This window comes from Hemitrygon akajei, chromosome 19, assembly GCF_048418815.1.
Source record: "Hemitrygon akajei chromosome 19, sHemAka1.3, whole genome shotgun sequence".
Lineage (NCBI taxonomy): Eukaryota > Metazoa > Chordata > Chondrichthyes > Myliobatiformes > Dasyatidae > Hemitrygon > Hemitrygon akajei.
The window spans coordinates 7897825-7909598 of NC_133142.1; the positions used below are offsets into that span (position 1 = coordinate 7897825).

Consider the following 11774-nt stretch of genomic DNA (forward strand, 5'->3'; position numbering starts at 1 on the left):
ACTCCAACTTGTTCCTGGTAGGTCATCCCCACCAACAGTATCCAAAACTGTATACTTATTGTTGATGGGAATGGCCACAGGGGTGCTCTGCTCTCTCTGTCTGCCCCCTCTGCCTCTCTTGACTGTCACCCATTTGACTACCTCCTGACTTTTCGGTGTGACTACCTCCCGATAACTCTTATCTATCTCTGCCTCCCGAATGATCCGTAGATCCGAATGATTGGAACCAATCCCCCGTGGATAAGGAGGGCTGACTGTATGTGCCCAAGACTTTTCTACAGAACTGTAGTAATTTTATGCATTGAACTGCACTGCTGCAAAAAAAAACTCATGACATATCAGAGTGATGATAAACCTGATTCTGACATGGATCTCTATTGTGGACTGAAAGTGGAAAGGGGACAAGGAGAGGGGACTCATGGTTGGGAAAAGGGAGTGGGAAGCACTGGAGTGACGTTCTGTAATGATCAATAAACCAATTGTTTGGAATCAAATGGTCAATAAATCAGTTGCTTGGAATCAAATGACCTTGCTTGGTGTCACAGGGCTAAGTGCGTCTGCACTGGCACCACCCCTCTCCCCTGCCCCTGGCACTCTTCCTCTGCCACCTGTCCCACATCCCTCCCGTGGCGGTTCCATCCTCCCCATTCACAACATCATTTGCTCCCACCAGACTTACAAACTCATACACTGTGCCACATTGACAAATACAGTTCTGTGCAAAAGTCTTAAGCACCGCAGCTGTATGTTTCTAAGACTTTTGGACAGTACTGTAGAATTGATGAAGAGTAGTCTGATGTCTGTTTTGCTGTTGTGCAGGTACTTCAAAGCTAAGTGGAGAGCCAATGAGATTGCACCCACTGTGGAGCAGTTGTAGCGGTAGGCGAACTGCAATGGGTCCCAGTGCTTAATCAGACAGGTGTTAATACTAGCCATAACCAACCTCTCAAAGCACTTTATTACCATAAAGGTGAGTGCTATTGAGATATTGAGGCAGCTTACCCTACTCTTCTTGGGTACTGGAATGATTGCTGGCTTTTGAAGCAAGTGGGAACCTCAGAGCACAGCAGAGTGAGATTGAATACATCCCTGAACACTCCAGCCAGCTGGTCACAAAGGTTTTCAGTACCCTGCCAGTAACACCATCGGGGCCTGACCATCTGCGAGGATTCACCCTCCTGAAGGATGTTCAGACATCAACCTCCAAGACAGAGATCACAGGGTCATTGGGATGCTTTGGATGTAGTGTAGAGCATTTGCAGGGAGAACTGGGTCATTATCACCGAGAATATGATGTCAAGCCTGAGTGACACAACAAAATAACCCATCAGCACAACCGAGAAGATTCCCAATAAGCTGCCAACCACCTCTGTCCAAACAACAGTACAATATAGATGCTTGACCACACAACCTACCTCCTTATAATTTTTCACCTTATTAGATTAGATTCAGCTTCATTGTCATTGTGCCGAGTACAAATACAAAGCCAATGAAATGCAGTTAGTATCTAACCAGAAATGCAATGAATAGTGTTATTTACAAAATAACAGCAAGTAGTAAGTGTTACAGCATACAAATATAAAAGTACTGAGACAGTACAATATGGGTGCAACACTGTTTAGTGCTGTGATGTGAGGTTCAGCAGGGTCACAGCCTCAGGGAAAAAGCTCTTCCTGTGCCTACACTGCACTTTCTCTGCAGCTGATGCACTTTATTCTGCATTGTTATTGTTTTACTTTGTACTATCTCAATGAATTGTAGCAATGATTTGATCTGTATGAACAATATGCAAGACAAGCTTTTCACTGTATCTTGGTACATGTGACAATTTAAGCCACATATTCCAAAGTACCGAGGTACAATGAGAAAAAAAAGTTTTGCACGCCAACATTTAATCACATTAGTACACTGTGGTAGTACAAGGTAATACAATAACAGAATACACAATAAAGTGTTACTGTTACAGAGAAAGTGCGGTGCAGGAAGACAATAAGGTGCAAGGTGACATCCAGGAATATCTACAAAAACAGAAATCAACTATGATCGCACTGTCATCATTATTTTACCCTCACTGGCCTTCAGCGGGGTATTTTAGAGCACAAGATGCCCTACATCACCTCTCGGACCCTCATCACTCATCCACAGGCCATGGTCCTTAACCTGGCGCTGCCATAGCAACCAATCCCGACCACCTTCCCTACGGAGCCGCAACTCACCAGACTCCTCGTCCTTTTTGTCAAACTTCTTCAACATCTTTCCGAGCCCCGGGTGTTAAACTCCCTGCCGAGATGAGCGGCTGCAAGAAATTTCCCCCGACTCCCCGTAAGTCCGCAGCTCCGTCTTCCGGTGACTGCACTTTTACTTCCTGCCAACCAGCCACACCGACACGTCACTGATCCCGCGCTCACTCGCACTGCGCATGCTTAACACTTGGAGCACACGGAGACGGGATTCGCGAATTGCGAGAGCGAGTTGCTGCCGGGTCCAGAGTCGGCGCATGCGTTGGAATTCCGGGCTCGTCTGCAGTCTCGTCTTAATTCTGAGCATGCGCCAACTGCAGTGGGGGGGGGGGGGGGGAGTTTGTAGTTTTCGAGGCAAAAAGTTCAAAAAGTAAAATTATTTATCAGTACAGTACGTATATGTCACAATATACAATCCTGAGATTTATTTTCTTGCGGGCATGCTTAGTAAATCTATAGACCAGTAACTATAACAGGATCAATGAAAGATCAACCAGAGTGTAGAAGACAAATTATTCATAAAGACAAAGTCCAAGAACAGGTGTGGTACCTAGTTTGCTAGGTTTTAAAATACCATAGGGTTCAACAGGAATTGTTTTTGCGAAAGACTGTACATGCTGGCTGTGTGGTGGAAAAAGTACAACCGCGCCTCTTTCACTGAAAACGGCTGAAGAAGTTTGGGCATGAGTCCCCAATTCCTCTGTACTTTCTACAGGGGCACCATCGAGAGCATCCTGACTGGCTGTGTCATCGCCTGGTACAGGAACTCTCAATGGTAGGGCGCTGCAGAGAGTGGTGCGGACAGCCCAGTGCTTCTGTCGATGTGAACTTCCCACTATTCAGGATAGTTACAGCAGCAGCAGCATTAAAAGGGGTCCGGCAGATCACCTGAGACTCCAGCCACCCCAACCACAAACTGTTCAGCCGCTACCGTCCGGCAAATGGTACCTCAGCATTAAAGCCAGAACCAACAGTCTCCGGGACAACTTCTTCCACCAGGCCATCGGATTTATCAATACACACTGATGTGACTGTACATACATTATAGAAAACAATTATGTATACAATCTTAGCATTTAGTTAACATCCTCCCACATTTCCCTTCCCTATCACTTGTACATTGCAACAGAAACGCAACATAAAGAATTTTACTCCCTTGGATGTAAGAAATAAAATAAATACAAAGACCCTGCACCTAATACCAGGAAAAGTTCAAGCACAGAATGCTGGAAGAACTCAGCAGGTCAGGCAGCATCTGCAAAGAGATTTTCCCTCCGCAGGTGTTGCCTGACCTGCTGAGCTCCTCCAGAATTGTTTTAATTCATGCATTTATTTATTGATTGATTGATTAATTGATACAGCATGGTTACAGCCCCTTCTGGCCCAATGAGCTCGAGCCCACGCTGCCTAATTACACCCCTGTGACAAATTAATTATTAACCCTAACTTTCTTTGGAATCTGGGAAGTAACTGGAGCACCTGGAGGAAACCCACACGGTCACAGGGAGAACGTACAAACTCCTTATGGACAGCCGTGGAATTGTGTGTGTTGATCCAGATTTCCAGCATCTTCAGTATCAGGAAAAGTTGAAAAGGGATAAATTTGGCCATTAATGAGAGAGCAACAAAAAAAAAACCCAAAGAAAATAAAAAGACCATGCTAGAACTTTGAAACATAGAAGAGTTTCTGTAAACCTAGAAGAAAATAAAAAGGCTAGAAATACCCAGCAGATCAGGCAGTCTGTGGAGAGAGAAAATCTGCATTAATGTACAGGTGGACAATCTTAAAACAGAACTGGCTAATTCAGAGAGAGTTGGGAAAGCTAGAGACACAAGAGATTGTAGATACTGGAATCCAGGTTCAACAATCTGCTGGAGAAACTCATCTGTGAGGAGGAATTGAATTAAAACATAGAGGATAATACAGGAGCAGGCCCTTTTGCACACAATATTGTGCCAAAGCAGCTAAAAAGCAAATCTAAAGTACCCAGGCACTCATCTCTCCTGCCCACACAATGTCCATACCTCTCCATCTTCCTCATATTCCTGTGCTTATCTAAACATCTCTTAAATGCCTCTAATGTATTTGCATCTACCACCATGCCAGGCAGTGCACTCCAGGCATCCACCACTCTCTGAGTAAAAAACTTACCCCTCACATCCTCTTTGAACCTACCCCCTCTCGCCTTCAATGCACGTCTTCTGGTATTAGACATTTCAACCCTGGGAAACAGATGCTCTCTGTCCAGTCTATCTACGCCTCTCATAATCTTATAAACCTCCATCAGATCTCTCCTCGGCCTTCACCACTCCAGAGAAAACAACCCAAGTTTATCCAGCCTCTCCTGATAGCACACGCCCTCTAAACCAGGCAGCACCCTGTAAAGCTCTTCTGCACCCTCTCCAAAGCCTCACCATCCATCCTATAGTTGGGTGACCAGAACTGTATCCAATGCTCCAGATGTGGCCTAACCAGAACAATTGACATTTCAGGTCAAAGCTCTGCATCGGGACCTCTCAACCTGCTGAGTTCCTTTAGCACACTGCTTGTAGCCAGTCGTAAAGATAATTGTGTCTTTCACATTTTGACAAATTGACTTTCTATTTTCTCCCTCTCTCTAGATTCCCTCAGAGTAATTGTTCCATTCCAAACGCATTGCATGACTTGTCAACCATAGCAGACATTCCACCTTAACCCCTTTGGGACTTCTGAAAACCTGGATAACAGATTATCAGACTTTTAATCTACTTTCTTTCTTTAACAATATTCATCTCCTATTTTACCACATATTGCCATTCGTTTCTCAGAGAGCAGTCTATTTAAACTTTTCTTAACACTACTACAGCAAAGTGACCTGGGTTCAGTTCCGCCACTGTCGGTAAGGGTTTTCTACGTTCGCCCTGTGACAATGTGATTTCCTCTGGGTGCTCTAGTTTCCTCCAAAGACAGATGGGTTAGTGGGTTAATTGCAAAAGGCAACGAACTGTGTAAATACAAAGAGAGAAAGAAATAAGAAGAAGAACTGTAGTGTTCTCGCACAGGTGCAAAAGAACTCTGAACTAAACACCAAGCATAAACCAATCAATGAGGGGGTCCCAGTAAGATTAACCGTTTACTCTTCCACATTAACGTATGGTGAAAAGGCATTGCTTCACTAATGTTTCTAGTGCGTAGAAAGAAAACTTTTCTCGCGCTGATCCTGCACACATAAGCCCCCTCCTTCCCGTTTCTCCAAACCGGTATTTTCCCACAAGACGCGGCGAAACCGGGTGTGACGTCATCGCATGCCGCGATATATCACAGACAACGAATTTACTTTAAACAATCTTAACTTTAACTAGAAAACGATAACAAACGAATTACTAAAGCGAAAATATAATAAACTAAACAAATGCCTTAAAGGCAACACAAGAACAATTACTAAATAAGCAATAAATATCAAGAGCATGAGATGTAAAGGCCTTGAAAGTGATTCCATTAGTTGTGGGAACATTTCAACGATGGGGCAGGTGAAGTTGTGTGAAGTTATCCCCTCTGGTTCAAGAGCCTGATGGTTGAGAGGTAATAACTGTTCCTGAACCTGGTGGTGTGAGTCTTGAGGCTCCTGTACCAGCTTCCTGATGGCAGCAGTGAGAAGAGAGCATGTCCTGGGTGGGTGGGGATCCTTGATGATAGATGCTGCTTTCCCAAAAAGGTGCTCCATGTAGATATGATCAATGGTGCAGAGAGCTTTATGAGTGATGGACTGGGCCGTATCCACTAATTTTTGTAGGCTTTTGTGTTCAAGGGTATTGGTGTTCCCATCCTCTTCTTATCGTGTCCGCAGACAGTCAATACATGGTCCAGCCAGAACGGGACACATTTTTGCGCCTTCATCTATACTGCTAATTTTTTATGGTTCTTAGATTTGACATGAAAACTGCAAATATACAGCAGGTCTCATGAACTCTGAACTAATGTCCTGTTGTATGTTCCAGATGAGGCAACACTTCACCTGTGAATCTGTTGTGTCTGGTGCGCTGGATGCAGCCTCTTCTGCAAATTGGGGACCTGCTTCATCAAGCACCTCTACTCCATCCACCAAAAGCAGAACTTCCTGGTGGCCGAACATCTGAATTTCGATTCCCATTCCCGCTCCGACATGTCAGTCCACGCCTTCCTCTTGTGCCAAGATGAGGCCACCCTCAGGGTGGAGGAGCAACACCTTATATTCTGTCTGGGTAGCCTCCAACCTGAAGGCATGAATATTGATTTCTCCTTCCAATAAAAAAATTCCCTCCTCCTCCCCTTTCTAATCCCCACTCTAGCCTCTTACCTCTTTTCACCTTCCTGTCACCTCCCCCGTTGCCCGTCCTCTTTCCCCTTCTCCTATGGTCCAATCTCCCTCCTATCAGATTCCTTCCTCTCCAACCCTTTATCTTTCCCACCCACCTGACTTTACCTATCACCTTCTTGCTATCCTCCTTCCCCTCTCCCCCCCCAACTTTTTATTCTGGTTAATTCTCCCTTCCCTTCCAGTCCTGTAGAAGGATTTCGACCCAAGACATTGACAATTTGTTTATTTCCTGACCTGCTGAGTTCTTCCAGCACTTTGTGTGTGTGTTGCTTTGGATTTCCAACATTTGCAGACTTTCTTATGTTTATGTTCTTATATCTATATATAATTCAAGATTTTATTACAGTTAGAGACAATGTACACGAGTTCGGACAATGGTCAGAATCAGGGTTATTATCACTGACATATGTCACGAAATTTGTTTTGTGGCAGCAGTACATTGCAAGACATAAAAAATTACTAAAGGATACCAACAGAAATTAAATATATAAACAGTGTAAAAGAGAAATCATGAGGTAATGTTCATGAGTTCACAAAACATTTGGAAATCTGATGGTGGAGGGGAAGAAGCCGTTCCTAAGTCTGATTTAGCAATCTAACTCTGCTTAGCTAAGCACCTTTTCCTTAGTGTGACCCTCATGATGGCCATCTGGCAGTTTGAAACCGGTGACAGGACATCGGGAGTATGTTTGTTCCCTGTGATCAACCTGATAGTTGACTGGAAATATGAGATACAGACAGGTTTTTAAGTACTGTATGTAACAGCATGAATTGCACACTGTTTTAAGTGCTTAAAATGAGCTAAGTGACCTACTTTTGTTCTTTAATATCATATAAAATTATTGGAATTACCTGACACCGGAAAATGATGTTTGATTACTCTGTGTCTGCATAACTTCTTACCTTTAGAACCTGACAACTATAAAACTGGTACATTAAGCGAATTATTTCGGTGCTTTGCACATATTGTCTTAACATTACAAAAGAAAGTACTTAACTCACTCCACAATGCTTTGTACCATCTGGGTCCAATTACTTCCTAAGCCAATACCCATTTCTGTGCCAATTGAAACAGGAACAATCAGCAAGTACGTGGTGCGGTATCTGGGTGTGATTCTTCCCCGTAGCGCAGCGGTTAGCGTGACACTATTACAGTTCAGGCCGTCAGGGTTCAGAGTTCAATCCCAGCATCCTCTGTAAGGAGTCTCTGTACATCCTCCCCGTGGAATGCCTGGGTTTTCCTTGAGTGCTCAGATTTCCTCCCATAGTCCAAAAGGCATACCCAGTGGGTTAAATGGTCATTGTAATTAAGGTTGGGGTTAAATTTACTATTTTATTGAGATACAGTGTGGAATAGAACCTTCTGGCCCTTCAACCCATGTCTCCTAGCAACCCCCCCCCCCGATTTAACCCGATTTAAATCCTTAAAAAAAGCATATTTATTTAATTATTGACTGATTGATTAAGGTACAGCCTGGAGGAGACATTCCGGCCCTTTGAGCCGTGACACCTAGCAATTCCCCCGATTTAACCCTCACCTAATCGCGAGACAATTTACAATGGCCAATTAAACTACCAACCAGTACATCTTTGGACAATGGAAGGAAACCCAAGCAGTTGTGGGGATCACATACAAACTCCTTAGAGACAGCACTGGCAGGAATTGAAACCTGGACGCCTGGACTATAAAGCTTTGTTCTAAGCACTACAGTCCTATGCCACCCAGTGTTTGTTAGGGTTGCTGGAGTGGCACTGCTGAAGGGGCCAGAAGAGCCTATCCCGTGCTGTATCTCAAGAATTCAAAAAAATTAAAACTTCTTACAACTTTTTAAAACTTGCCGAACTCGCTTGTTTGGAACAGAAAATTGATCTAGGGTCTTTCTTGTCCGATTTGGTTGTGAATTCGCCTCTTACACCTCTAAGAAAGAATTAGTGCTCTTGAAACAATCAAAGAAACAAACGGAATTATTCCACAGACTGAATACATTTATATCAAATTCATCATTGTAATTCCTTGGATAACTCAGCAGCTCACTCTCTGCCAAGAATTAGTTCATTAATTGTCACTTCAATGGAATATTAAGCTCATTGTACCCAGAGTCTGTAAAGAAGATGATCTCTCTGTTGTTCACAATTTAGGAACAGATGGTGATCAGCAAACTAAAAGTCTGCTTATTTAAGGCAATGTGTCAAGCCTGCAGGATTCTTAGTTCCAAACTGCTGATTACTTACCGTGGTCGTGGTCATCAATGAAGAACATTCTTGTTGTCTGACAGGACTTTGGGAGTATGTTTGTTCCCTGTGATCAACTTCCCAGCAGCTGACGTTGCTGTGCTTTCGTGTGCAGAAACAGCAGCACTTTGACCCCTAGGTGGTAATGTCAGTTCAGCGATGCAGGTGAGGGAGGAAGCAGTTATGGTAAACTGACACTTGAGGCAATCTTGTTAAAAGGGCATTGCCTCATCTAGTTGGTGGGGCCCAGTCTCACACCAGATTGTACTCACTCCAGAACTATGACCAAAATTGTGACAAGATCTGAAGAGAAATGGAGGTTACAACACAGAATCAGATAATTTGGCCAACCTGTCACTCATCAAGTTAAAGGAATGGACGAAAATTCAAAGTTCAAAATTTATTATTAACAAACGCTCATATTACCTAACACTATATTATCTAATCATGTTATCTAATATTACATTGAGATTCATTTTCTTGCAAGCATTTGCAGGAAAGTAAAGAAGTACAATAGAATTTATGAGAAACTATATACAAAGAGTGATAAACAACCTATGTGGAAAAAAGCAAAAGAAAAAATATGCAAATAAAAAATAATACTGAGTTGTGAAGAGTCTTTGAAAAATTGAGTCACAAAGTGCTGCAAGAATATAGCAAGTCAGACAGCATCTGCGGAGATGAATAAGCAGTCAACATTTTGGATTGAGACCCTTCAGTCCTGATGAAAGGTCCCAGCCTGAAGCTCTGACTGTTTATTCCTTTCATTAGATGCTGCCTGACCTGATTAGTTCCTCCAGCACTTTGAGTGCGTTACTTTAGATTTCCAGCTTCTGCAGAATCTCTTGAAAGTGAGTCTGTAGATTGTGGAATCAGTTCGGAGTTCTAGTGGGTGAAGTTATCTATGCTGCTTCAGGAATGCGTTGGTTGTAGGGGCACACAACCAATCTATTTATATAAGATAAGTAATGTATTTCTAGTTATTGTGTTCTTTATTTTTTGGGGTTTTATTATGTTGAACACCTCTACGTGAAGCAACACCCATCATCAAAGACTCCCACCACCCAAGTCATGCTCTCTTTTCACTTCTGCCATCAGGAAGAAGATACAAGAGCCTCAAGCCTCTCACCACCAGTTCAAGAACAGCTATTATCCCTCAACCCCTCTTGAACCAGAGGAGATAATTTCACTCAATTTCACTTGCCCCATCATCAAACTGTTCCACAACCAATGGACTCACTTTCAAGGACTCTTCATCTTATGTTTTTGATATTTATTGTTTATTTATTATTTTTTTCCTTCTATATTTTCATATTTTGTTGTCTGCACATTGGTTGTTTGCCCACTCTGTTGGGTACGATTTTTCATTGAGTCTATTATGTTTCTTGGATTTACTGTGTATGCCCCCAAGAAAATAAATCTCTGGGTTGTATACGGTGACATGTACTTTTGTAACAAACTTACTTTGAACTTTTGAACGTTAAACTTTTTTTGTGCTGCTTCAGATCTGGAGTAACAATTACTTTGTTCTCCTCTACTCTTGTGTACTGAAAATGGCTTTAAACAATTTTGAATCTTGAATAATTGTTTCTGAACATGGTGGTGTGGGCCCTAAGGCTTCAGTACCTCCTGTCCAATGGTAGTAGTGAGAAGAGAACAAGGCCTGGATGGTGGGGGTCGATGACGATGGACGCTGCTTTCTTGTGGCAATGCTCCATGTAAGTATGCTTGATGGTGGGGAGGGTTTTGCCTGCGATGTACTCGGCTGTGTCCGTCACTTTCTGTAGACTTTTCTGTCCCAGGGCATTGGTGCTTTCACAACAGCATTGAGTCATTATTGCCAAGAACTTGAGGCTGAGCCTGAGTAACACAACAAGGTAACCCACCAGCATGTCTGAGAAGATTCCCAATGGTTCCAAGCAGGGAATGAAAGGAGAGGAATCACTGTATCAAAAAAGGGAAATGTTATGTTCAAGAAACAAGATACTCCACAGCTAATGGAAAATCCAGAGTAACACACTTTCTTCTTCTTCTTCCTAGAAGGAAGAACTTCCAGGTCTGCAGGGAAAGCATGGAGAAATAAGGTTTTCAAAGAGCCAGTATAGAGATGATCTGAATAGTCAACTTCAGACCTCCAAGATTCTGTAGGTTCCACGAAAAACCAAGTCATTTTCCAATCTGTGTCATTAGCTCATCATTGGCGACAGCTTTTTCCCCCATCCTTTTTGCCCTGCTGAGGTCAGTAAGGCCATTGAGGGGGGTGGTGGGCACATTCAGCGGCAAGTAGAACCTCATAAACACAAGCGATTCTGCAGACGCTGGGAATCTTGAGCATATACGTTCAAAATGCCGGAGGAACTCAGCAGGTCAGGCAGGTGCACTGCACAGATGCTGCCTGGCCTGCTGAGTATCTTGTGCGTTTTACGCAAGTAGAATCTCTTGTCTTTGCTGTTTCTCCCGGATGAAAACATGTTTCTCTTCTCTGGTCAAAGGGGCCCTTAGGTAGGAAAGGAATTGTTCGCCTTGGCCAATAAATTGCCTAATTAAAGGATCGACTCCTTGCTGGGTCTCCATGCTTGACTGGAGAGGGCTAGTGAGAACTTTTGATTATCGATGCCGATGATAAGCAAATGCTCTCCACACATCATTGGGTGGGAGGTTCTTGAGGATTCAGTCAGTTGTCTTCCTGTTCTGTCTGAAGATTTCCTCCTTGTGCTTAGCTGCCATGGTGAAAAGGGGCTTGCTTTGCTTTTGTTACCGTGCTGTTGTTGCTGCTGAACATGGTGGGCGTGCGATGTTGGCACAAGAAATTCTGCAGATGCTGAAAATGGAAATCAATGCACACAAAATGCTGGAGGAACTCAACAGATCAGGCAGCATCTGTGGAAATAAACAAACAGTTGACGTTTCAAGCTGAGACATTTCATCAGGACTTGCTGTGTTGACACTGGAATGTGTGGAGTCA

At 43.3% G+C, this 11774-nt stretch overlaps 1 protein-coding gene across 2 annotated transcripts in view; it reads right to left on the reverse strand.

Moving 5' to 3' along the window:
* The window catches only part of copg2 (COPI coat complex subunit gamma 2), a 111100-nt gene extending 102181 nt beyond the window's left edge, over positions 1 to 8919 (reverse strand). Inside the window, exon 1 of one of the 2 annotated variants that reach the window (XM_073072040.1) lies at positions 8810 to 8919. In XM_073072040.1, coding sequence (XP_072928141.1) covers positions 8810 to 8837 — 28 coding nt within the window. In that variant the 5' untranslated portion in view covers positions 8838 to 8919. Of the gene's footprint in view, positions 1 to 2216; positions 2389 to 8809 lie in introns of those variants that run through there. The other variant, XM_073072039.1, reaches the window with a different exon arrangement.
* Positions 8920 to 11774: the final 2855 nt, after the last annotated feature.